This window comes from Lepisosteus platostomus, chromosome 6, assembly GCF_059453375.1.
Source record: "Lepisosteus platostomus isolate fLepPlt1 chromosome 6, fLepPlt1.hap1, whole genome shotgun sequence".
In the NCBI taxonomy this organism is placed as follows: domain Eukaryota; kingdom Metazoa; phylum Chordata; class Actinopteri; order Semionotiformes; family Lepisosteidae; genus Lepisosteus; species Lepisosteus platostomus.
The window spans coordinates 26,626,405-26,653,954 of NC_142616.1; the positions used below are offsets into that span (position 1 = coordinate 26,626,405).

At 36.3% G+C, this 27,550-nt stretch overlaps 1 protein-coding gene across 4 annotated transcripts in view; it reads right to left on the reverse strand.

Annotated features, from left to right (window-relative positions):
* Positions 1-3,437: 3,437 nt before the first annotated feature.
* Positions 3,438-27,550, reverse strand: part of dock1 (dedicator of cytokinesis 1) — a 309,108-nt gene continuing 284,995 nt past the window's right edge. For 2 of the 4 annotated variants that reach the window (XM_088635091.1, XM_088635093.1), the window contains exons 46-52: positions 26,568-26,651; positions 13,645-13,782; positions 10,763-10,905; positions 7,725-7,923; positions 6,440-6,599; positions 5,324-5,475; positions 3,438-4,256 (exon numbers count right to left, since the gene is read on the reverse strand). In XM_088635091.1, coding sequence (XP_088491217.1) covers positions 4,161-4,256; positions 5,324-5,475; positions 6,440-6,599; positions 7,725-7,923; positions 10,763-10,905; positions 13,645-13,782; positions 26,568-26,651 — 972 coding nt within the window. In that variant the 3' untranslated portion in view covers positions 3,438-4,160. Of the gene's footprint in view, positions 4,257-5,323; positions 5,476-6,439; positions 6,600-7,724; positions 7,924-10,762; positions 10,909-13,644; positions 13,783-26,567; positions 26,652-27,550 lie in introns of all 4 variants that reach the window. The other 2 variants (XM_088635092.1, XM_088635090.1) reach the window with 1 other exon arrangement.

Consider the following 27,550-nt stretch of genomic DNA (forward strand, 5'->3'; position numbering starts at 1 on the left):
AGGACCCAAGTGTTTTAGGAGGTCTAACCTCATCTGACCTTTTCCATTTCCTCATAACTAATAAGGCAGCTCAGAACAGCCATTAACGTAGTACTTCAAGCTATCATTGACTGTCTTCTAGTATTGTTGAAGTGGTCTATAGCAAACACGAAGCTAAAGTAAGCAGCTTGAAAAGCCAGTGCTGGACTCTTCTCTACTATACCCTGAAGTCGTGCTTTTTTGCAATAATTATTTGAGCCAACTTCAAAGGGTGAAGTAGTAGACACATTCGTCTTTGCTTTTCATAAATTAAAATGGGGAGACTATGCAGGGTATGGCCATTAAACCTCTCTTTAGCTGGAGAAGGGATGTTTTACTTATTAAGTCTTACGTGTGTGTGTGAAACCTGTAACTTTCATCATAGGTTAATTGTGAATATGACAGAGTGGTTTAGTCCCACCAACAAATTCTAAAAGGTAACAAGATGATTTGGATGGTAGATTAAATTGCTTTTTAATATAGCTTGAAATACTGAAGTATGACGTACAGTACCAATAAAATGTAGCCTTTTGGGAATGTTTCAGTTGTTTTTGACTTTGACAGGTAAAATAAGAGTGGCACAGTGGACAGCATTGCTGCCTAACAGCACTGGCGCCCTGGGTTCAAATCTGGGTGTGAGTTGCTTCCTGTGTTTGCGTAGGTTTCTTTTCACAGTCCAAAGAGATTGGCTTCTTCTCAATTTGGCCCTAGTGTGAGTATTTACATGTCTCTGCATGGTCAGTGATGGAATTCTGCCTTGTGGGGTTGCCAGCTAGGATAGACTTTGGCTTAACCATGATCATGTACTGAATAAAGCGTTATGAATGGATGGATTTGTTTAAAGGGTCAACAGATGTATTATCATCAGGCATAACATCAGGATGCTTGGCTCTGTTTGGGTCTTGTTTTTTTTTATTCAAACTTATTAAAAAGTGCAATGAGGTTTGATACTGCGGAAAAAATGGTGGTAACACGTGTATTTATTCTACTGCATGTATTTAAGCTGTTACCATTTCTAAATTCTATTCATAAAAATAATTCAATAACAAATAGTATTTTTTTTCAAGCAGCTTCAGGAGTACATCTTATAAAGGATTTGTTAATTATCCTATTGCAGAACAAAATTCAGAAAAAAGGCTGAAAAATAAAAAAAAATCCCATTGAAATCGGCCTATTACTATAACTTGAACAGCACGATATTTTTTTCTACTTTTCATTGTTAACTGGGAATTGTGACAGCAGGGTTAATATGAAAAATATAAAGCTATTCCTGCTGCATTTTTAATCATTTTTCACCCATGCCTACTGTAGATTTTTCTTTGAATTGGTCATTTATTGCATGCTATTTATTTGTGCATGATGAAATCATCTGTTCCACTTTTGCTTTTTCCTGCTGTTAATGTCGTCCAGTGATATGACTGGCTCTTGAGAACAAACTGCTCAGGAAGAACAATGAGATAAGACAGCACCTGAGGCCCTTCACACAAAACACCCCCATTGCTAGAGCAAATCTTTCTCCTTTAAAGACGGCAAGATATGGTTCAGCGTGACAGACTAAGCACTGAGATTACAGAAATCAATCCTTCATAGCTGGTGTGTCAAACTCTGGAGGCTGCAAGGATCACCAGAGATAGCCCAGCATGTGTTGAGGAACAGCAGGGAATGCTAATAAATATCTTGTCTGTTTATGGTATGCAAAATGGAATTCCACAAGCCTAGCAGGAAGGAAGTGCATTACTTATTCAAAAATATTCTAATCAGATTTTTTATTACTAGTTCTTTAAAAAATCCATCCGTCCGTCATCACAAAGTAGCTTATTCCTGGAAAGGGACATAGTGAGCCTTAGCGTATCCCGGATACAAAGGGCACAAAGCAAGACTACAACCTGGGAAAAACATGCAGTACACTGAAGGCACTCTAGCTTTGAATCAAGCCTAGGACCTGAGTGCTGTGAGGCAGAACTGGTGTCATGCTACTGTTCCACTCCAAAAGGAAAAAAAAGCATGAGAAACAGAACTGCAGACCTGAATCCAAATACAGATTTAATAGAAAAAACATCCAGAACTGGTCACAATTTCTATCAAACTTGCATCCCTTTTTTTCCTGTTGTGTGAATCGTGCAGAATAATGACTTTAAGTAATTACACAGGTATACACAGGTTCTTAAACAATAAAACGCCAAAGCTGTCACTGCCTTGTCATTTTTGGGAACAGATGTACCTGAACAATGAATTCAGTAAACCCAATATACTTTTACCTTTCACTTGTGTACTAGATATTTTCTTCACAGTAGTGTTCGGCTGACACATTAACCTTCACAGCAGTGCTATTCTGCTTGTGCACGTTGTAGGAGACATTTGAAATTGTCCATCACCTGAATGGCTTTAAGGAGAAATAAAGCAACAGAGCATGGGCAGTATGTGTTCTATTTATAACCTTTTAGGAGTAAAATAAACTAATGGACTGCAGGCTCTGCCAGACGAGGCTGATGTAGATAGAGAAGCTCATGCCCTTCAGCCTGTCACCCTGCCACGGTCTGTACTTACCACGGAGCTTGTAACTGCAGCAGGCACAGAGGAGAGCCATGTGGGAGCTGGTAAGGGTGTGTCAAACAAGCGTTGCAAAGAAATAACAGCAGCCCATGTGTGTGGAAGAACATTTGAGGATTGAATTTTTTAACATGGGTTTCCATTATTTCTCTCTTCTGAAAAAAATACTTTAGGAGAGTTTAATTGAGGAAACAAGGTAAATACAATGCAAAAAAGGTCTCTGAGTTCCAAGAAGGCGTTTATTTGTAGGGAACAAAGGAAAAGGAGAAAAATACTCTAAAACCAGGCAATCCTGGAGTAATTTTGTTTTTTTTTGCTTTTTGAATCACTTCTTGTGTGTGATGGAATAAACAAGGCACATGCAGGGAGGGAGACAGAGGAAATTGTTTTAATGGCTGCTGCAGTTTTTTCTCAGGCAAAAACATAAATGAAAAAAATGAGGTTGAGAGAGCTCTTGGTTTTAACATACTGGTCCTGCAGTAAATTAAATATTTAATTTATAATGTGTCAATACAAGTCATTACATAATGCGGAACATGACGCATCATATGTAACATAAAAGCCTTTTAGAAACTTACCATATAGCTAACATACAGTTTGCAGTTATTTTAGTCAATTTACTAAATTTACTATTTAATTCTAATATGTTCTTAATGTGAAGATCTTGTATGAGTTGTTGAAGAAGCTACCACAGGGCAAGACATTCATCATCGTTTTGAAAGAATATACTACTGTATATAGTACATCTAACATGGCTTACTGTATATACCTGTATGAGCATACATTTATGCTCATATATTAATATACCATCCATGATTTATTGGCAGTAATTTGACATGTGCTATGAAAAGGAAAAAGGCAAACAACCATTTTAAAAATACACTTTAAAAGTTTATTCCAAAGTCAGTAGTGAATCTGAAATTGTCAATGTTATTCTAATCCAAGGTTATAGCTTTCTATTACATATCATATACAATGATAATAAGAACAGCTGAAAAAAGTTAGTTGTATACACTCCAACACCCATTATTTCCAAGCTATTAAATAATGTTTATATAAAAGATACTCAAAGATACTTTACAGTCCCTGTCATTTTAAAATCTAAAAGCCCTTTTCTGTTTATTTGCCTGTGTCTCTAATGCAGTGTTATTCTGAAAAGGGGTATCAGAAAATGTGTTAAAAAGGCTTAAAATCATATATACAAACCTCTGTACATTACATTATTTGGGCTAAGTAGTAGCTTCTGCAAAATCCAATGTTCACTTATAATTCAGTCAAATCCAAATCCCCTCCCCTCATACAGATATGATAAAAACCTGTAACATTCATTTTTTATCAGAGTGAAAAAGCAAAACAATAACTCATTTAGTATGCATTAGTATCAACAACTCAGCAGTTGAAGACTTGATTAATAATCTGTGCAACAGGAGAAATTCCCTATGACTGACAGCATCATCACACTAAAGGAAAAAAAAAATCTGTAAAGGCCTGAATGAGGTATTCATTTTTCAAGCTGTGAAGGAAAAAAAAAACAGCAGAAGGATATATTACAGCTCAGTCTTTGGGGAATCTTAATCTTTTTCTGTCCTTGTTCACTGTACAGTTCCCGAGTCAATTGATGTTTGTTTCCTCGTTGTCTTAGGTGGAGGAGGAGGAGGGGTCTTGCTGGGTAGTGGAGGAGGAAGATGCTACAATAATAAAAATATAATCATGTTAATTTTCCAACCTAGGCTTTTCTTCACAAAGCAAAGAATATGTTTAACCTGTACTCTGGGATGATGTTACAAAGGCACCAAAAACCAAACAATATACATCAAGACAAAGGTATGACATTCCAGCAGTCACACAATAGGCATAATGTTGGTGTAATTTGTTCTGCTGCACAAAATGTGCATACTTATGTTCAAATCAAACTGAATGATGAGACTTGCATAAATAGAGCTGACAGCCGAACAGGTTTACAGCTGTACTGTGAGGAAGAGGATACTTTAGTGGTTTTGATACTGAAATTGCTGTATCTCTGGAATAGTTTCCTATTCATCTGCACAGTGTGCACAGTATTCTGATTCTCCTAGATTTCAACAGGTGTTTTATGTTATGCAGGCTTATGTATACTTTTGACTCGTCAGCCTTCAGATAATTTAATCTTACTTGGAAATTCTAAATGCAAGTAAAGTAAACCAGAGGACCCAGCAGGAGGACATTTCAAATTAAGCGAACCTTTTCAAAATTGGGCTGCATAAAAAACAATTTAATGTATGACGTAAGGTGCTACAAACTGTAGTGCCAAGTACTTGATCCAGTTCGAAAGAAGGATATGCTTATCTTTGCAGGTTCTATTTTACTGCCTGTCTGTAGTTTGTGAAGGGATATAAATAAGATTAGTTAACTGAGTGGCAAAGAAAAAAAAGCTCCTGTCTCTTCCTTATCAGGAATCAGTAGCAAATATACTGATTAACACTGGGAAGCTCCTGAGTGATGTGAAAGGTAAAGTAATCATCCCATCAATCACCTGAGGGAACTACTTGAGCAGCCTTATATAAATAACATTTCTGTACCTACATCGCATGGTTATGGTTGGGGTATCTTTAACATTTCAGTCCTAAAATGTTTTTTTTTTTCCTTTTAATTCTCACAAAGGGGGAATTACAAACTGTGTATCACATTCCAAAGCTGTATCTTGTCAGTTTACATTCCACTAGAAATGCCCTGCATCATTAAAGAAGTCATTCTACACCTAATTAACAACACTTACCCTTTGATGTGGTGGAGGAGGTGGAGGAGTAGTCGGACTTGTCAAGTCTTGATTATCCACCAGATTTCCATAATCTGCTGTGCTGCCTTTCAGCGGCAGAGGAGGAGGGGTTTCTCCTTTCTCAGGGTAGCCCATGCCATTTAGCTCGATACCTGCAATCAACAGAACATGTTTTGGGTGGGGGGCATTTATACCTATTTGCACTTACACAATTCCAAAAAACACATTGCATGAAATTCCAATTGATTCCCAAAATATAAAACAGAAAACATTCCAGTTATAGAGTTATTTCATTTCTTATCTTCCTAGCTTACCTGCACATTTTTTTCTTCACTTCAAACCTCTGTCAGCAGGTAGGGTATATGCCTGAAGTGTTCCCTACAAATTAACTACTTTGACTTGCTCCCTTGGATTTGTCTGTTCTGGAATGTGTTGTTTGATTCACAAGTCTTCTCCCCAGAGGAGGGACTGAGCTTTCAGCATTGTACTGTATATATATATGACAGAACTACACAGGCATTCAGCTGAGCGGTGCTGGATTTGAAAACCTGATATGATATGTTCTAGTAAACAAATGCCACCAAGCAAGGTCCAAAGACAAAAAAAAAATATCACTAACTTTTATGACACTCACAGCGCCAGCAAAGCTTTTTTCCAACATCTATACACACAACATAAAAAAAATGTAGACACACAAAGCCCCCAAAATAAAAAAACAAGTCATCATAGCTTTTTTTTGATGAGTCATTTAATTTACACATGATACTGATCTCATGTTTCTTTTGTCAACATGTACCCTTTCTACATAAACAGTAGCCTTTAGTCTGAAGGCGTATGATAATGTCATCTTTATTTTAAAAACTCAACAACAATGGGAAATTCAGGTTCAAGTAGTTGTCTGGTACTATATGATTCTACAGCAAGGGCCATCTCTTCTTGTGACGAAGAGCTCTTTATTTGCATTTCATCCTGATTGGATTTCTTCAAAATCTGATCTAAAAGTTTTCAACAGAACCGCTGTGCCCACTGTGGAGGACTTGTGTGTTTATGAAGTGCTGACTCTGAGCTCAGCAGTGTGGCGTGGCAGCAGGTGCCTGTCTCTTGAGTGGTACTTACTGGAACCTGTCAGCATGCTGAAGGACAGCTTGGCCCGGGGGGTGATAGGAGGGGGGACAGAGGAGGAGGAAGAGGACCCCGGAGAGACAGAGAAGCGTCGGTCCCCAGTTATCGCATTGATCACCTGACTCTTTGGTCTCTGAGGTCTGAGCGGACTGATCTGGAAATTAAGAAAGAGATGTAAATAACAAAAAACCTCCAAGCACAGCGAGAACAGATAATATACCCTGCTGAGGAACTCAGAGGATATTCATCTTCTTCTGGCTGCTCACTCATTCAAAATGAAATTTGGCTTTAATAAAGATCATCTTTATTACTAATTGAAATGATTTTCACAGACCTCATTCCAGATAAAGAACACTCCATTAAATTAAGCTTCACTGCCACTTCTTAAGGATGATATCTGTGTTATGAGATGTTAGTAACTCATTTGGCCACTTTTCCCATATCTGAGAAAGAGAAATCCTCCCTTATGCTGCTGTATGACACTGCCTGCAGAAAAGAACAGCACTATGCTGATGTCACACAATCCTAAAGTGAGAGGAGCCGAATTGGAAGCTTTCATTTCCTAAAATGATCATGATCACATTCCTTTCAATAGCCGCTTATCCAGTTCAGGGTCATGATGGCCCAGAGCCTATCCCAGAAAGCACCGGGCACTAGGCAGGATACATCCTGAATGGGATACTAGTCTATCATAGAGCACACACAGACACAAACATAGACACATGCACACCAGGGGCAATTTTACATCCAAACTTCACACTGGTAGTACCCAAGGAATTGAACCCAGAGACCCAGTACTAAGAGGCAGTAAACATAATCTAAAATGAACATTATCATCCAAAAAATTCATCTTTAACAAATAACACCTACATTGCAATTAAATTATTTGAAGGCAAGATTTCAGTTCAGGGGAAAATAAACTGATATGCATATATATTTTGATAAACATTTTATACATTTTCTTTAAGCATAAGCATATTCAAGCATAAGGTGTTTCTATGCATTTTTATGTGTTCATAGGGACTAAGTAACTTGCATTTACACTAATCATCTAATAGTGGCTTTCAGCAAAGTAAATGCGCTAATAAAAAGCAAAGCTGTTATAGACACTTCATTCCAACTTTCATAAAAAGCTTGTTTGATTTCTTTGTTTAAACACTAGAAGCAGAGGAATAAACGCACTGTGGAACAAAGGGACAAATAAAAGTAGTTGGAAGCACCTCCATCCATTAGGACTCCAGGGTATGCAACATAGTGGTGCCCGAAGATGCAGACTCACCGTTTCAGACAGAATGACAGCCTCTGTAGGCTGCTGTGGGATATCTGCAGCTTTAAATTCCTTGTCAAACAGCTCCTGGTGTTTACTGTTCCTCTTCTCCTTCTTCTTCTCCTTCTTCTCCTTGTCAGGCTCTTCTCTGTCCAGTTTATCCTGGGACTTTGAATGGAGTTTCTTTGGCAAAAGAGGCTCTAATGTGAATCTGAAGGCCAAAAAAGAAGGGGAGGTGATGAAGTTTGTCACAAATAAGTATTTAAGTTATTGTATTAGGTAATGCAAATAAAAGCACAGACCAATAAGATTTTATATTGTCAGCGCCGATTTCAAAAAACAATTCAGATACCATTTACAAAAAACAGTAAATAAGATCAAATTATTCAACATTTTTGCAGTAATCGAACCAGAAATGTGAAAAAACTCTTTCTTGATAGCCATTTACTGTGGAGTGCAGAACATTAAAAACAAACTAATTTATAAATCTTAACTATTCACTTTTTCCCCAAGTTCAACACCTTAAATCTGTCATCTGAAGTAAGGTCCACAGTTTCTGTCATACATAATTTAGGCAACAGCATGAGCAAAGATTTCTGAAGCCACTGAAACAGTAAAAAAATACATGTCTGAATATAGTGGATTTAAAACATAAAATATTGCTGGGATTAATTAACAGAGGTGCTTAAGAGCAGCTGGTTTTATTAACAGTTTTGATTTTACTTGAAAAATATGTTTATTTATATTAATATATTTTTATTCATTTAACAATAACAAAAACTGACAACTCTGATACAATCCTGTGCTGAGAAGGTGTCCTGATGATCTAAGATGATCTCTTTTCAGCTTTACACTGAAAAAATGAAAACATTTTTACTATCCCAAGGGACTAATGTTCTCCAAAGTCAATTCATGGTTTGCTCAACACTAACCAATTTGAGCATGGTGTAATGACTCACACTTCCCATTAGATGGCAATTCATACCATTGCTGTCTACAGCAACCACATTCAAAAACATCAAAGATGAAGGCAAGAAGAAGACATTGCTTGCATCTTTGCTTGCCCACTGCTATTTAAACTGTAACCACAAAGCAGGTTTTTGCTTGATCAATACTCCGTGATGTTTTACAGTAACTTCAAACTTAGGTTTTCAGATTATTTAAAATTATATTTCCTCATGTATTTTGCATGTGCAGTAGAAATGGACATGACCAAATTCAATAAAATACCATAATCTGATCAGATTGTTTCTCCCACCCACAAGATAAATTAAAATATTATTATTATCATATTTAATTATTATATTTTAATAAATAAAATATTAAACTTTCAAGATACAAAATCTGGAAGATACATCTTTATCTGACTGGCCATTGTTAAAACTGTAATCACAAAATAGGTTTTTGCTTTGCTTTCGCTTTGCTTTTCTTTGCTTTTGTTTTGCCTGAACAGTTGTAGCTCTTAAAAAAACATCTACATAAAGAAATGTGCCCTCTTCAACTTGTCTTCCAGTCTATGTGCATTAGGGGCCAATTAATTCATGCAATGATTCAAGCAATATTGTGTTAAAAAATAACACAATAGCATACATACTGGGTGTCTTTGTTGCTAAAAAGATGAGAGTACAAAGTAAAATTTTGCAGTAGATTGGTGTACAGCTGCTTTCATTTGGTTGCAAAATCTTTTGAAATTTAAACATGGTAAAGGTGCAATTTAAAATCTTCTCAGCTTTGCTATGAACATCTTAAATTGCAATGTGAAACATTACTTCTAAAAGATTTGTCATTTTAAATTCTACCTACAACACAGTCATGGATAAATTCTATTTATTGTTTTCTTGGCTTCAGCTGTGTAGGAGCCAATGTGAATGCAAATTCAAATCCCAATAATGTGCATTAATGAGATACAGTAATGAATCTTTCTCTGTATTTGCAATCTCTGAGCTCCTGACACTTTTGATTATACAAAGTAGTCATAAACCTTTCATAAGCCAGATATCAGAAATCTTAATTGGCAGTATATAGATTTTAACAAGCTAGGCCATTAAAGACTTGAATGATTAAGTCAAAGGGAAAGTGCTTAGCAGCTACAAACAAAGATTTGTAATTTAATTTTATGCTTCCATTGTATTGGCTTTTGAAGGACTACTTTTAGCTGGGGTAACATTAATATGTCCTGAAGCCTTTTCTCTATATTATTGTTAATATCATCCATTGGAAATATTGCAATGCTGTGGCAGGTAGCTGTTACATCTGCCAATAAAGTGCAGTGCATGAATAGAAGACTGACAGCGCTGAATCCACAGCAGAAAAACTCGAATAGTCAGGGGTCAGCATCTTGTCCGTGGCAGGAGGATATGCACATTTAAGTGAAATTATTTTATGTGTGGACCTGCTGGTTGCCAGTTGAAAGGATCAAAACAAGCTGGTTTTTCTTCCTTTATTGTGTTTTTAGGCCCAATGGAAAGTGAAAACTGAGAGAAGAGGACCCCAGTCCCCCCAGCCACTGTAATGCTTTGTCTGTGGTAAAACTGCTATTTAAAAAAAAATGTCAGCTATTGCTTGAAATGATGCCGACCCTAGGTTACGGGCCTAGAGGGGAGTTCATACAAAACTATATGTATTCTCAAGAAATGCATCACGGACTAGCGAGACAGTGACCTATATGACAAAGGACTAAGAAAATGATTCTGTGTCAGCGATGGTAACCTATTGTGCTTTGTCTGAGGCTACCAGTTGAAAAAAATGACAGAAACTAGGACACCTCTCTCCTATGCAAATCGTTCAAGGCAAAATTTGTACTTTCCTGGGCTTTGAAGTTAAAATATAGGAAAAAAGAAATTACCTATCTGCTGTAAAAGTTATTTTTCTGAAGCTTGACTTTCATAACTCACTGTGTCAATTAATTAAGGTCTTTTATTTCAATGGGGTGGGGAGGAGGTCATTAAAATAAAAGCTTACTTTCTTCAACATAACGTGTTCTTTAATAGGCTCCATAGGGGAGCAAATCTGAATTTCTGTAAAAAAAAAAGAGAAGAGAAGCCACAAACCCATCCGAGCCTGGCCTGGAAGGCGAGTTGTCAGAAGACACGGAAGTCACCGATGCCACGGAGAGGGGTCTCTGGGAGGAAGGCATGGTGAAGGACCTGACCATGGAGCGGGGCCGACTCCCCCGCCTCTCATTGCTCGCAGGCTGCTGCAACACCAAAGGGGTAGTTAACAACTGAGGCAGCTCCCTAGCACACACCCTCTCAGGGGGGGCAGCGCGCCGCTGGGCACTCCGAGACATTTTTCCAACGTTCTAACATTTCACCATTTCCAACATTTCTGTCAGTGCGCCTGCAATTACATTTGACTAGTGAACAGAAAAAAAAAAGTGTAAACTCATAACACACTCAACACAAAGCACACACGGTAATGCAAACGGATTGAGGCACACACAGTTAATGTGATACTCTCTAGGCTGGCTGAAAGCACTCAACTGTTAACATACTTTGATTTTCTAAGCGTTATTCAATTTTGTTGACACCGAGTTAGTCTCAAAAGATATTTCAAAAGAACTGAAAAAAAAGGGAGGCTTTTAATTTTACAGACTTTAGCTGCAATTACAAGCAGGATATTAAATAATTGGAAAGGAACTGGATAATTAAGGTGCAGCAATTAAAAGACTTTCAGTCCTATTGTCATATAATAGGCTGAGTAGATACTGTATTCCATTATAGATGTATCCTAGGATTCTGATGAGGAGTTGTAGTGATGTGATGGAATATCAAATGTAATGAGGCCCTTACTAATCTCCCTTAGTGGTAGTGAATGTATGTTACAGATGCATCCTGTGCATCTCCTAATGATAAATGCAACGTATTTCTCAGTCCTTAGGTCTAAATTGTAAAACATATTCATAATTTGCACAACATAGGGCACGCAAGACTAATGATGAATAACAACCATGATTTAATTCATGTAAATTTTCCTTCCTAGATAATCAATATAAACAGTCTTTGGTGCATATCAGATGCCTGTGTTTATAGCAGACCGAGCAATTAAGATAATGTTTTCTTGTAATTCAGCAAGGCACACACAACATTCAAACATACTGTACTCCAGACGGGAGCCGGAGCTGGGCAGCATGAAATAGCACAGCACAATAGTTTTTTACTTTAAAGAAATCTGGAAAATAAAAATCAGCCATCTGGCCATTAGTGAAAGAATTGTGGTCTAAATTCATGCTTTTTCAGTTATACCAAGCTTGCCCAATTCTGGTCCTGGAGGGCAGATGTGTCTGTATGTTTTCTATGTCTCTTTAAATCAAGAGGACCTGAAAAGTTGACAAACGCTGGTAAATTGGACCAATTAAGCCAATAACAAGCTGATTCAGGCTGTTAAGAGCTCAGCTGGACTGAAAACCTGTAAAAATTCTGGTCCTTTAGGACCAAGATCATGGAGTCCTGAGTTATACTGTAGGTTGATGAAAATGTGGCAGGTATAAGACAAGTAGGCATAGTTCACAGATGTACAAATATGAACTGCAAAACTGACTTTTTTGCTTTAACAGCCAATAGAAATTGTCTTCAAAAGACACAGCAAAAATGGCAACAGGACAACATTTTCAAATTCAGTGTCTAAATGATTTTGTGCAGCAAAAATATCAGCTAGTATATAGTATATAAGCCAGTTTATCATTCCTATATAGAAAATAGATAACGTTAAGTGTCAAATTCTGATTACTTTTGTACCATGCTCACATGATGCTGGAATCTTAAAAGACTTGAAAGATTGGAGGTTCTGTGGATGATGCTACATGGTGCAATGAAAAAAGAAAATTACTAACATAGCACCCAGTAGGTGGTCTTTTAATGTCTGTTAAGAAAAGCTTTCTGATTCAAGGGCCTTTAAAGGAATCAGTGTTCAGTAAAAGCCTAGTAACATGAGTCCAGACATAGCATGTTCTTTACAGATTTCAGTGGCTACTATCTTTTCTTTATAGTAATTCCAAAGCTTTTAGCAACAATGGAAAAAACAGCCTGAAAATACTACAAGGGCATGCTAGCTCATAAAAGGAGGACATTTTTTACAGGAAGTTTTATCTTCATCATCATCTTCACTGGCCTTTCCCAGAAGTCTAGCAGCTGAACTTTAACAAAATCAATGCGACTAAAGGAAAAAAAATGGAAGGCTAATTTGTTGTTAGGCACAACAGAGCACTGATGGAAGAGGGTGCCTAAGAGAATTATGCAATTGTACAAGTTTGTGATTAAGTCATAAAATCTTAAAACCTTGAAAAAATGTGATGCCAATATATAAGGAGTTTGGTTCAGATTTCAAAGAACTGTATTAATATGTTAATTAATCTGTCATTTGATCATTTCAGCCTTCTGAAATCTCATTGTTTTAATTAAGGTAGCTGCTATAAATAATTAAGAATACAAGTAAAGTTGACAGTCACATAAAGAGCTGTGCCAGGATCTTTCCTTCATTCTGCTGTTTAATTTTGTTATCTAAAAATAACAATCAAACCACACATCTCTACTGAAAGCAATCCCCCCACCAGATCATGGAGATCCATATTTCTAAGATTATGTTGGGAAATTGACTGAGACAGAGAACGTAACATTTTGAGCTATACGAGGATATTCAGTGTTTGCCAAGAAAATGCAGTGAGATCTTTACAGCTCAGAGAGAATCAATGTCTCTGAGTCACTTAGTAGTAAAGATGCTTCATCTCTAAAGTGCTGCTGAACACCATGCTCTGGCTCAGCCTCTGAAGGCAAGGAAACCCTCCCCCCAATGATGCTCAGGGAGATCTGCATAATCCACTGCATTTTCTTTCCCTTATACACCAATCACAATTCCAGCAAGACAATAGATTGCCAGTCCATTCACGTGCTGCTTGAGCTACTGGAGAATGAGAGCAGCCTGTAGATGAACGTACCAGTATCCTGACCCCATACTGCTTTTCCACTTTCTCTTTCAGCTGCTTAAAACAAGCCTCCAGTCGCTCATGGAAGGGCCTCAGAGCTTCTGTCACCTTTTCTCCATGAATTCGCACTCCATCGGCAAGGTTTGGGATCTGAAGACAAAAAAATGGTTATATAATTGAAATCTCTCCATATATAAATATACCCAGTAAAGCTTTTGAAAGGTAAAGTAAATTTTCACTTAAGACATTTTTGCCTAAATCTGGGATGAATGTCAAGAGTCTTCTGCTGTTTTATCAGTCTCTCTGATAAACTAAGCTTCTGTGTCTTCTTCACTGACCACCTGAGACTGTCACCATTCACTATAAAAATAAACTGATTTATTTGTTCAAAAAAGGAGTGAGAAAGAATTGAAGATTTAGTTGCAGAATCCCAAGAGGAGCGACTGCTTCTTTTCTTTCTATGGACTTAAGAAAAGTAAAGATGGTTTGAAAGAAAAGTGCTTTCATGTATATTTTAGCTTTCATGCTACCTTTTTAAAGTGTTTATTTTTGGTACTGAGTCAACAACAGTGCTCCATTTAAGTTTATTGTGGTGTCTGAAAACACCAATCTGCAGAAGTCCTCAAGAATCCATGCCAAGACAGGATCGTCCACAAGGGATAGATGGGATGTTTTATAAAGATTACAAGCTAACCTAACAGAAATGTCACTTTGGAATACAACACTTAAGCAAAGCAATTAATGTGACTTTTCTTAAAAAAGACATCTGAAAATACGGAGCATGTCAGAGGAGTTCATCTTTTGAATGCATTCCAACACCAACAAGAGGTTGTAATTTTGGGTTAATAGGATTACATAGTAACAACACATAGATTATGTCTTTGAGGAAGCAGACATGGGAATAAAAGATGTGGGTTTGGGAATAATGAAAGAAAAATTACTACTTGAGAGTAACTATACATGAAATATTCTCACCAGAAGTTTTAAATTATGGCCAATAATTTCCAATATAAACACCACTATTACCTTTTGATTACCATTGATCATTCTAATTTCACAAGTTTCTAATATTACATATTAATGCTAATAATAAAAGCTTCTTATAATATATTAGTTTATTATTATTCAATTTATACTTGAACAGAAAGCCATACATAATACACAACAGCTGTATATAGCATCCTCTTTAGTTTGCCTCTCACTCCTTCTCCTTGCACACATACTTGACAAGCACCTAATACATTTCTGCTAAAGGTCAGAAATAACTGCTTGTCAATGACCCAGACTGCTGTCTGAGAGAACTCAGGAGTACAAAGTTCTAATTAAAGCTCACTGTGGAGGTGCAGCTGACCTTTACTTATTTATTTAGAAAGAGAAGTCTTCATTGCTGTGGTCCCAGTAAGCCTTCCCTAGATTTTCAGAGAATATATTTCCTCTTACAGTTAACTGTAGCCATTTTAAAGGTCTTTTTCTCATTAAAAATGAACAATTCATTTCATGGACAAGGCATTTGTGGGAGTGAGAGGAAAATTATCCATTGCAATGAAACAACAAAGTTAACCAGTAAATAGTTCAATTGAAACGGAGACATCCCTTCAGAACTATGACACCAAATTTCATGTGGTATCATGGGAAAAGGCCGTCATAAAGTCTGGGAAAACTAGTAACAGAGGCTAAAAGACATGGCAGCTCACTGTCAAGTCAGAAAGGTAAGGCCAAGTCTTTTCACGCTCTTTCAAGATATTTTCTGTGCAGGAATACAGAAGGCACAGCGCAGAAGGGAGTTAGGACAAGATTTCAGTGTTGGTGCACTGAGAACCATGGCAGTTTGGCTGGGGACATGAACTGATCAGGGAAAAAAACAAACCTTATAAGTAAAACAGAGAATTAATTGTTACAGATGCAATTAATGTTAACTTGTTAAATTTATCTAGCTGAAGATAAAAGGAATTATCTTGAGCTGATATTCATATTGACCTTATTGTATAAAATAACATAATATTATTTTATATTATAATATGCTATTATAATGTAACATGAAAAATGATATACATTCTAACTATAATAAAATGCCAGGACATGGAAGCTGTTTTTTGGCCAACATCAACAAAAAATATCAATAGGTTTTGATTCCTCAAATATCTATGGGAGTATGTTCCAGAATCTGAATGCAATGAGCAAAATGTTCTATCTCCCGCAGAAAGAAACTTAGGCCTAGGTACTGACAACAGATGTGTATTCATAAAGGGAAGGTACACATGGAGAATATTCTCTTGTAACTGTTCAGGCATATAGCTCGAGCTAGACCATTAATGAGGTTTATACAGTGTTACAACTGTAAAATCATTCTGCATTTAACAGGCGACCAATGCAGGTGTGATATGAAATAAGACTGAAATCTCAGAAAAACCTGATAATGTCTGTAAGTAATGAAACAATACATTCTCAACAGTTCCAACATCAGATGATTTTAACACTCCTATCCTTAATCTGTGCTAAAATATTCCTTCTTCCAATCATGTTTCTCAAGACAGCAAATGATTGGTTTATATATTCATGTGGAGTCTAAGCATAACTAATTTAGAAAAAAAGAAACTTTGGAAATAGGCTTTTCTTAAAACTGCAGCAATTTTGTCATTATTTTCATATATCAAGCAATCAATACTAATACTATTAGTGTCAGAACTCTTCAATTTCAAAACACATAAAAGGCACGTTTGATATTGTATTTTGCTACACAGCCTACATTTAAAGAATGTATTACCTGGCAAAGAAAAGTCAATAAATGATCTGAAAACGTTTTACACTGAAACAACTTTATAGCATTAGAAATAACTAAATGCTAATACTGAATTTGTGAAACTATGTATGTTTTGTGAATGTAAAAGACATGAGTTCTGCAACAACATTCTATGAACAGGACACTGGAAACAAGTGATTGTTTAGACATAGTTTTGCAAGTATTTTAGATATTACTATCTAAATATAATTTATTGTAACCTGTAGCATGAAGCCTAGACAACTGGAAGAAGTGTATGCTCTAAGAGAAGATCCCCTCCCCAAAATTAAAATGTTACTGTAGGTTACAAACTTCATTGCAGCACTAAAGAAACCAAAATGGCAGTGAGCATAAGAACCAATAATGGTTGGACCAAAAAATACTAGACAGTAAAGTCACAGAAGGTCTCATGGAAAATAAGAAGAAAATCAAAACCTTTGATTCTGGGGAAATTCTAATCGTAGCGCACACAGAATAAGGTATCCATCTTTAATATAATTCCATAAGTGAAAATAGAATGGAAAAAACAAGAATTATGAGAACTGAATGCTAACATTTCCAGATTCAACTATGTAATAATTATGACACACGAAGAAGGCTCCACAGCCGAAATGTTGTTTTTCCTTTCTTCTCTTTTCAGCATGGAATAAACCTATTACTTTTACCTATGTAATAATTATATAATGTTTAATTATATTTAACCACCAGCTGTCTGATACTATTAAAAATAACAATTTCCAGTCATAAAAGAGCCTCCTCTCTGTGTCTCTCAGAAAGAACTGGGGGGCAGGGAGAGAGGGAAGGCAGGTGAGTGGCTGATTTTCAGAGGAGTGCACCGCTGTCCCTCAGTTCTGTACACCGCACCCTCATTAGAATAGCGCCCCAGGGTGCTGACACAGGACTGGTATGAGAGAGGGGTAATTGACAGAACTTGAAATAAGTGAGAGGCAGGATCTGAGCTGCTAGAACAGAGACATCCTTAGATCTTTCTTTTTCCCTTTTCTTGAAGACCAAAGAAAAAACAAAAAATAAATAACCTAAAAGAATCAAATATTATTAATAACAAGAACAATCAATAATAATAATAACAACAACAATGATGATGATGTATGTGTGGTTATAACCAACCACAAACAGCCACCTTATTTGGATTTAAGCCTTGGCTAAGTTTTTTTCTTCATTTTCCAATGCAGTGATGCGTCAGGCATCCCTCTGCTGTTAGACTGACTGCACTAATGCTGTTTAATTTATAAATACTGAAACAACTGAATGTATTATCTCTGAAAAAAATATTTGAGAATCATAAAAATATCCAACACCAAAATCTTCATGTGAAGCTTCAAAAATGACTCATTTTTTGCATGTTATACTATTCTGTATTTTATTCCCTTTTTCATTTTCATATTAATAATTTAAATATTAAATCATTCAAAAAGACTGCAACTAGAAAGAAGAGAAATATTGTTTTATAACCTAATAATTCTATCTTAACTTCACATTGAGACATTTTACCAATAGTTCTGAGTAAAACTGAAAAGTACATTTTCTTTGGTAAATAATATTAGAGTGAACAATTTGTATTGAAAAGATATTCTGCTTTTGTCCATTACTTAAAAGAATTACTTGAAACAGAAACCTGTACTGAATAAGGATGAAAAAGGAATTTGGACAAAATGATCCCTAAGGGTATGAAATACCTGACTTTTTAAATCTTCATCACCATTAAGGGAGTTTCTTTAAAGTAATGAAATTGCTCTGGCAGGATTCCCATCTCCTGGGAAACACGTTTCTTTTTATAGCCATAAAAATGACTGCACTGGAGTATTTTAAATAGTGCTACACCAGCACAGTGCTTGTGCAAGTATATGTCCAACCTTCCATTATTATAATATTTTTTCACAATGTTTGTACATTACTTTGGAGTTTGCCTTTCTGACTGAAAAGATGTGCTCTTTTTTACAGAAAAGCAGTGCTAAACATGGCAGTACATAATTGCTTTGGTGCCAACTTACCTTAATTTAATTTCTTAATTTAATTTCTTAATTTAAACAATTTCTTTCAATTAAAACATTGTCCATGTGAAAAAATATTTCTTACATATTTTTGCAATTCTGTGATGTGGACACATTCACTAAGCACAAAGTGATACAGCCTTACAAGCTGAGTAAACTTTGTTTAGCAGTTTAGCACTAGTGTTCATGCTATCCCTAGCTGCAGTATTTCGATAACCAAAAATAATTCAAGGCATCCACATATTCCCAAATGATGCTTTCTGTCATTAAAACAAATGAGGTACTTGTTGTAATTCATAATCTGCTTGCTTTCACAATGTAATGCAAATGAAAGGAGGCCATTCTGCGCATCATTGTCATTTAATTCTGTTTCTCCTAAACCCCAAAGCCAGTACTGGATTTACCGGGAACACAACCTTCAAGTGTGAAACGGCTTGAGATAGTGAAAAGAAACGACAACACCTGTCACCAATCTGTGCAGATATGGGGAGACGTGCAGCCTTTACGTAGACAAGTGCCCCACATCCATTTACCTGGTATGATACTCATACATACAGTACCTAAACCATCTAACTGGTTTATCACCACATGGGTTAATGAAGCATTTACCAAGGTATAAGCAAATTCCAAAGATTCTCATGCCAAAGATTTCATTTCAATAAAATATGAGGTCAAGAACAGACATCTGTTATCTTAGAATTGTAACATAAAGGGAAAAGTGGTCTAAAAGGATATTTTTAATGAAGAGAGCAGTGATTATTCACTTCTAACTACTAAGAATCAAAATGTTTCTCACTGAAAAGTAAAAAGGTCCGTCCACCCAAAAGTGTGTGTCTACATGCTTAATTTAACATTAAATTATTCCAGTTATGGCATTGTAGTAGTTTTTAAAGAAATCAAGTTAATAACATATACAGACAGTGTTAACTGGCTACTCCCATAAAAGAAAGAGAACATAAGGTACAATTTCTACAAAGATAACCATTTTCAAGCAGAAATATTCATTCTCTCTTTCTGACAACAGTATGTAAAAAAATAACATCTTAATGTAATGATTGTTTGGCTCACAGACACAGAGTAAAGTGAACTTGTAAGCAGCATCTATTGACTACAAAAACGAGACATTCTGGATAGATGGCTTTGTATATCACTTGTATTAACGTTATGTTATTGCATTCAGGCCATCCAAAATATGATTCTGTGAAATGCTTTTATAAGGGAGCTTTCTGAACAACACATAATGTCAGAAGACACCTAATACATGATTTAAGTCTGTTATGATTACATTACAAGATTAGTGTATTACAAACCTTGGCTTCTTTCAAGAAATAGATGGATGAGGTTCTCAGATCAACTAGTTGCTAACTACAGTACTACTACTAACAGGCTACATGGCCGAATGACCTTCTCTCTTTTTTAAAAATGTCTGACATTTTTATGACTGTTTACTTGTTAAAGTTAAATTTCACACCTCTTTCTGATACCATTTCTTGGCCAACTATAACTATTCAACTATACTGAATTCCCCCACTGTTCTAAGCACAGACTGTGTAACAAGGTCTGAGAATCCCTTGACACAAACCGACAGTGAAATGCAGGAGAAGAAAGAGTAAAAGGTCAAAATGGACAGAGAGCTTAAACATCTCATTCTTTATGGATTGCCTGAAAGCTTCCACTCTTTCTATTAATGCTTTTTCGTGTCTTAAGAGGAGAATAGTTGTAACCTCTTCCAAAGCCTATCTCCACAGTTAGAAACACTGGTGTTGAATGTGAATTTGTACAGTATAAACATGGTTCAAAATAAAGCATTTAAGTTCCTGGGAAATTACTCTGTGGATCTGATTAGGGGTTCGCTTAATTTAGTTTATTATACCATGCCCTGGCAGAGTGAAATGAACACATTTGTTAATGTTTCTTTATTAGCCCTATACAATTTCTTGCATTAGGAATGCGTCTTTTTGCATACCCCAGCTTTTCTCCAGGGAGACACAGACACAGGGACAGGGAGAGAAGCTTGGGGTCAGAGCGCAGGGTCTGCCATTGTACGGCGCCCCTGGAGCAGTTGGGGTGAAGGGCCTTGCTCAGGGGCCCAACGGAGTAGGATTCCTCTGCCGGCCGCGGGATTTGAACCGGCAACCTTTTGGTCAGAGGCATTTATAACACAGAACTTTGGTTTGCTTTTACAGGGGGAACTGCATTGCTATTTTTTATATTTTGGGGTTAGAAAAAATCAACATTGATGAATGCATTTCGAACCACAATGAAAGTAAAAAGTACACAAAAATGTGTTAACACTCCAATTTAAATCACAAAATAGACCATGTTCCAGGTATGCGAAGATATGAGTCAAAATGAGGCAACCAAACGTCTGGTGAGGTGAAGTGGCCCTGTTATACTACTGTATAAATAAGCAAGTTTGTAAATACATCTCTTTTAATCCAATATAAATTGCTCTCGAATTGACAAATAAAACTTACTTGTTAACTCTGTTTGCAGATCACATTGGAACACTTCTGTGACAAAATGCCTGCTGTACAACCTATACTTATTTGCTCCTACAGTACATCACATTACAATAGTCATTACAGAGACTAGTCAGCAGGAAGGGCCATTTCATATCACAATTGCGTGAACTATCACTATTGCCCGTGGCAACATGGTAACCATTCAGTACTTTCACAATGTTCATGATTTTGTGGTTAATACAGAATTTGTAAAACTTTGCGATACCATGAATTAATTTAATTTGTTGCCAAGATTTAATAACCACTCTGAGAAATTGAGACAGCAGTTCCCCATCAAATATTTAAAATAGGTCTGAAAGAGAAAAGGCATGTGAGGGGGATGAATTTAAACTTGCCCTCACATATTTATCCACATTAATTTTATTCAGCCAGATATCTTTATAAATAAATGTGACTGCTAACAAGCCAGTTGACCTCAATATGGAATGCAGTTTTCTTTTTCCTTACTATCACCAGTTATTTTTAATTTTTATATCCACCCAAAAAGGAGTTACCAAACCTACTTACCCACTATAGTACCTGTACTGCTCAGGGAGAATGAGGATGTGCTCACCTACCACACCCACTTGTCATATGAGACAGTGCGAGCACAGGCCTGCAGGAGAGGCTGCAATAGTGGGAGGAGCAGCATTTCTCTTAACAGAGTTACTGCCACCTCACAGGGGCTTGGCAGGTCCCTGGATTAGCCATTGTTCAGAAAGTTGCAGAAACCTTGGCCAACTAAATTCCATCTAGTCCTGGCTGTACTCAGCCAACTGTTCACCACCAGCTGGGTAATCCTGGTCACAGGCAGCTACTTCAACAGGCCTGAACCAACAATGCCTGGCTCAGCCTGTGCTCTGAGCTAGCACCTTTACTAGTGTATCCATCTGGGAGCCACTGAAAGAAAGTTAATTTAATCACCTTTTGCTATTTACCCATTTTGCTCTATGCTTCAGCCAAAATATTGGATTCATATTTTCTAAATATTGCAGGTATTAGAGCATTGCTGAAACTCCAACAAATGTGCTAATTCACTGGATGCTACATAGTTCATGAGTGCAGTGATTAGAGGTGATGAAGTGTTATATGAATGAACAATCAAATTTTGCTCATCTGCCTCAAATAAAACTAGCAATCAACACACTAAACAATCAATCAATAAACACAGCAGTAAACACTAGTATATAGATGCCTTTTTTCCTCAAATAAATTTGAAGGATGGAATGATAAAAATAGATACAGCTGCTTTAATAAGAGAGCAAATCCCTTTCAAGCTATTGTTCCAAAAAAACTTCATGGTCGAACCATTATTGTAGAATTTTTCAGTTTATGTTGAATTTTGTCAGACTAACAAAAAATGTCAACATTGAAACAACTGGTAATTCTTAGGAGGCTGGGGTGATACAAGTCTGTGATGAGTTGTCATTAACTTACAGTTAGAAGGAGTTTCTGGTTAAAGAAAGAAATATTACAGTTAAAACAGTATCGAAGACTTCACTAGACCCAGGAGTTTAGCTGTAAATTCAAAACATGTTACTGTTAACAATTTTTATTGTTGTGGTTTTCAGTTAATGTTTTGGTTAATGTGAATGATTGCATTTTAAAACATTTCAAAGCAAAAGATTAAAGGTTCATAAAATTTTAATATACAATACTTTTCTCCTTTAAGTTGGCAGCATCAAAAGGTCTATTTCCCTGAATGAGAGAACATTTTCAGACTCCATTACAATTCAAAATGATTCCTTGTTCTCAAAAGAGCTTTTTTGAAAATACTCCCTATCCTTGGAATGACTTATGCAGGTTTTCAGTTGAAAGCACCTATTTTATGACATAAACCTAAGGTCGATCTATTAATTTGAAAATCTAATTGCATGTTTATTTTGTCAGGAACCCCACTGTCTTTCTTCTCCTAAAATCACGAGAGAATAAAGCATACACAATGAATCAGCAGTACGTTTTTCAGAAATGAATGGAACGAACAGCTAATTAACAATAGCTAAGTTTGCTTTATCTTTTCAACTGTTTTGAGTAGAAAAGATATCCCTTAAATGCTCTCATAACAGGCAGACATTCTGAATAAAATAAATATGACATGTGTCATGAACCAAAAAACTTACCAAAGGATAAATATGTCATTTTTTCCTTTTTTGAAAACAGAGATATACTTGTATGACAATTTACTTACCAATTCACAGTAACAAACTACCAATCATCCATTTTTTTACTTTTTATCTATTACAGGATCATGTGGGATCTTGACAAGCAACAGGTTAAAGGCAGGATGGACACCAATCCAGTGCAGGGCAGTGACAAACATTTTTTGGAAATCACAAGCTGTTCTCTTTGCAATCTGGAAAGTTGATTTGTGTTTTAAAACAATATTCTCTGGTTAACACTGATCCCCTATTCCCAGGCACTGAATAGTCAGTCTGTAAGTATTTAGAAATTTAAATGCATTCAGTACATGTATTAAGGCTAGTGGATACGACTGCATTCAACAACCACATTCAAAATAAAGCTTAAAGGTTATATGATGTTTGTAGACAGTGAGACTAAAAACTTCAATTTCAGAAACAATGTGCCACCCTAATTGAAATTATCACGTGAAGCTGTTGTATCGACCACAAAAGAAGCTGACAGACACATTTGAGGTCCAAATAGGTTTTCAAATAGTTTGTACCAGAAACAATAATATCAAATGCGCTCTGTGAAGTGCTTAACATGTGGCAGACTAGATATTCTTAAAAAATATTTTCATTCCTTAAATAACTAGAAAGGAGGCTTGTTTATTAGACCTTGTCTCACATTATGTTATGCACAAAGAGCATGGATAAGAGGATAAGGTTAAAAGTTCCTTGCAAGGAACAGGAATGATGTTGTAAAGAAGAAGAAAAACACTGAATTTCCACTGAGAAAAAACTGCTAATAAGAATGGGAATACATAGTAAGCCTGATAGCCTGCTGTTTGTTTTTTTCACACCTTTCAGTGCTCATGTGCTGTCTGACAATCTCTTCTTCCCAGCTCCATTAAATTATAAGAGCTGTGGACTATGATCTGATCTGAACATCCTTGGTACTCCTGATCTGCAAATCACACAAAAAACAACCACACAATGAAGCACTTTTAGAATCTACAAGCGTATAAAATATATACAAGGATGTCCATGGAGCACAAGCCTAATGCCAGGAGACAATCATTACCAGCTGTACAAAGTGCAGTGTCAAAAATCAATTCACTCTGAATTCCACTGTACAAGAATTCCCTCTCTCACTCTGTGGTAGGCCTACTGCAAACACAGTGATAAAACTACTTATATCAGAACGTACAGTTTAAACAGAGGTTTCAGCCCAAATAATAATGTTGTGAATGTTGGAGGTGAACCTAGACCTTAACAGCTTCAGAAACATTTTTTTCTTATGTTCGAAACATTAGGTAAAGTATATTAGCACTTCTGGTTTTAACATCTGCCTTGTCTACCAACTTCTGAAACTTTACGGAGGGCGTTTTTGTGATGTTGACATACAGTATGCCTATACACAGCCTAGGGATAATGCCACCAAACTAATTTCAGTGATGAGCCCTATATGCTACTTTGCACAGCAAGATGAATGTTTTAAAACAAAGCAAACCATGTATTCAACATTAAATGGATTATTCTGCTGGGCAAGGCGGACAAAATATTTGCCAAATTCCTCTGATCATATGCAGAGTAGAAGAAGATGCCAAAGGCAATTACCTGAAGTCCCCCTTAAAATTGCAGAGAAAAAACCTTTTTAAAGTGAGCCTTTTTTCCTCCAGACACATAATGAGAACAAATACTGCAGCTTGCATGTTTTCCATGAGAGAGGATGTGATAATTAAGCTATGCATTCAGATGCAGCGACAAAAATACCCCAAACTCTGGCAAACTCATTACTATTCTATAGCCTCTTCTGAGTGAAATTACACACTTGAAAGACACGGCCATAATAAAGACTGTATAATGACATCAAGGACTACACCAAACAGACAGATGGAGCACAACGACTAAAAAAATCATTAAATAAAAATATCACTTCTTGTGACCCCATGCAAGTGGTAATTGATTAGCACTGTAATCAGCCCAATGGCTGTGGTATTTTAGTTTTAAAGAAAAATGCAATTAAATATTGACAAGACACAAAGGAGCTGTACAATTCAGAATCATTAAAAGAATATGTTCATCTGAACATGCTGGGAGTGGTTTATAAAGCTCAATAGAAAACCTCATGAGCCTTACAGGCCAATGAGAGGAAGAAACAGAAAGCATGCTAATCCTCACCCTTTGAACCCTTCTATTTTACATCAAGTGGATGGAAAAACTGTGGCAGTCAATTTGAAAAGAGTATTAGTTTTGGTTCAATTGCTTAACCCTGTACTTTTGAGATGCCTATAACAAATAACATCAAAGATAAAGTATACTAAATACTGAGGCAAATAGAATTGAGCATGAAGGACAAAGTCGCTGTGCTGTGAGAACAGTGGCAGTCTATTTAGGCGTTCAAGGGCAAAAAGATTGACCGATAGTTCTGGTCACAAAAGCATGAACGCCTGTGATCCTTAATAGAAGTCTGTACTCTTTCTTAAATTCTTCACCAAAACAATTAAGGTAGCAGACTAAATCTTCAAGATCCTTATGACTCCACCTATTCCGATAATGTTAAAATGCAGACTAAGCTGAAGCTGCATTTATTCTGTGATCTAATTAGTGATTGGACCCCTGCAGTTCTCATTTCCTGGTTTTATAACAGAATAATTTAAATTACAAATTGGAGGTGTTCTTTACCATATTACACAGAATTGCAACTAAACAAAATGGCTAAAAGTTTTGAAAGTGATTCAGCCACACTATGAATAACCATTTTTGCCGTTTACAAAACAGCAAAAATGGTTAAAACAGGAATTCCATTAGATTAAAGGTATTTTGTAGTGAAATAAGAAATATTAATAAGATATTATATAAGGGATTGAGGTTACTAAGACTGATGTCTTATTTTAACCTAAGTGGAAGACTTATAATATTGTATGCCATAAATGCCACAAAGAAAACGAATGCTATTTTTTCTTTTTTACAAGCTTTTGAAGCAACAAAGTTCAAACTCCTACTTCAAGCTTCAGAAAATCATATTGTTAGTGCACGTTTGGCAAAATAAAGCAGTAAACTTTGGAATATTTATGCAATTTCTCATTAATAAAACACTTAGAAGAGTGTAGCTGTCAGTATCACTTAGACCAACACTGAAGCTAACAGCTCTCCAATACTCATGTACACACTATTACATGCGAGACGTTATGCCCTTTTATAGTACAATAAGAATATAAAATATGATATGACCGTGAGAGAAAACTTTTCTTCTACAAACTAAATAAAAGTGAAAGAAAACTAAAGTCTTCCAAAGTGCAATGACAGTGAAGCCTCTCATGCACACAGAAGGGTCTCTGGTCTTGCACTTAAAATACCAAAGTCAAACTGCTGCTCTGAAGCTGAAAAATTCTATAAACACATCTTCCAAACTGAGACCTTTCAAGGTTTCATTCTCTGTCAAATACTGCATGACACCTCCCTTCTCTCTATTACTGACAGTCACTCTTTGGACAGGGCAGTAATACTGCCTTACCTGCCAGGCGATGAGGTCCTTCAGCTTTTCAATCTTGTCCTGATCCTCTGGGTGTTCTTGTGTGTACTTCTCTGTAAAGAAAGCCTGATGGCAAGAGACAGGGGAGAAGATAAAATAAAAACATTACTCTCAGTGTCATCATACCATTTTTCAAGGGAGAAGGACCCCTGCAGTGTCTCTCTCGTCACTGGTATGAGATGTGAAGATTTCAGCTGAGGCATTGTGTCAATTTGGGGTTGATTTACAATCTGGAGCAACTGGTTATTGCTGTTTTATAATGACAAAGCATATGGTAGAAGAGTTGTAGCCATGAGTTACGATGAAGTTGCCTTAACAGCGAATTTAAATTGAGAAAAATCTGTGCACAACTGTAAACAAAAGTTGTTAAAAAAGACTGAGTGACATTGCAATATATATCTCAAAAGTCGCTTGTGTAAAAAAGATGTTAAACAAATGTGTTTTTTACAATTTGCATAAGGCAATCTATTATACCAAAGACAAACAGCAAAGGTTCCCATTCTGGATAAAATGCTCGAGATTTTGAATGATGTGCTAAACAGCCTACTGCACTTGCTACATCTAGCTGGAAAGACTAAGACTGCTATCCAGCAAGAGACTTCTAACTGCCTCAAATGCCATAATGATAAGAATGAAACATGCAATAGCTCAGAAATTTAACAAGGAGAATCAGCATTCAAAGAATCAATTCAGTGAGGGATTTCCAGTTGTGCTGTTCCTGCAGGGTTATTAATGTCTTCTCTCCATTACAAAGCTAAAATAAATGGGAGTGAAAGCAGATTAACAAAATGAAGTCATGAACAATTATGTCTTTAATATTTTCATAATACATGACCACCAGCTTTAAAAAAGAAGTCAAATAGGACTCTATACATTTAAATCTCAAATAGCAACTCCTGATTTCCCACTGCACATTGATTATATTTCATTTGACAGATCTGTTTTCAGGAAATACCAATGGATTA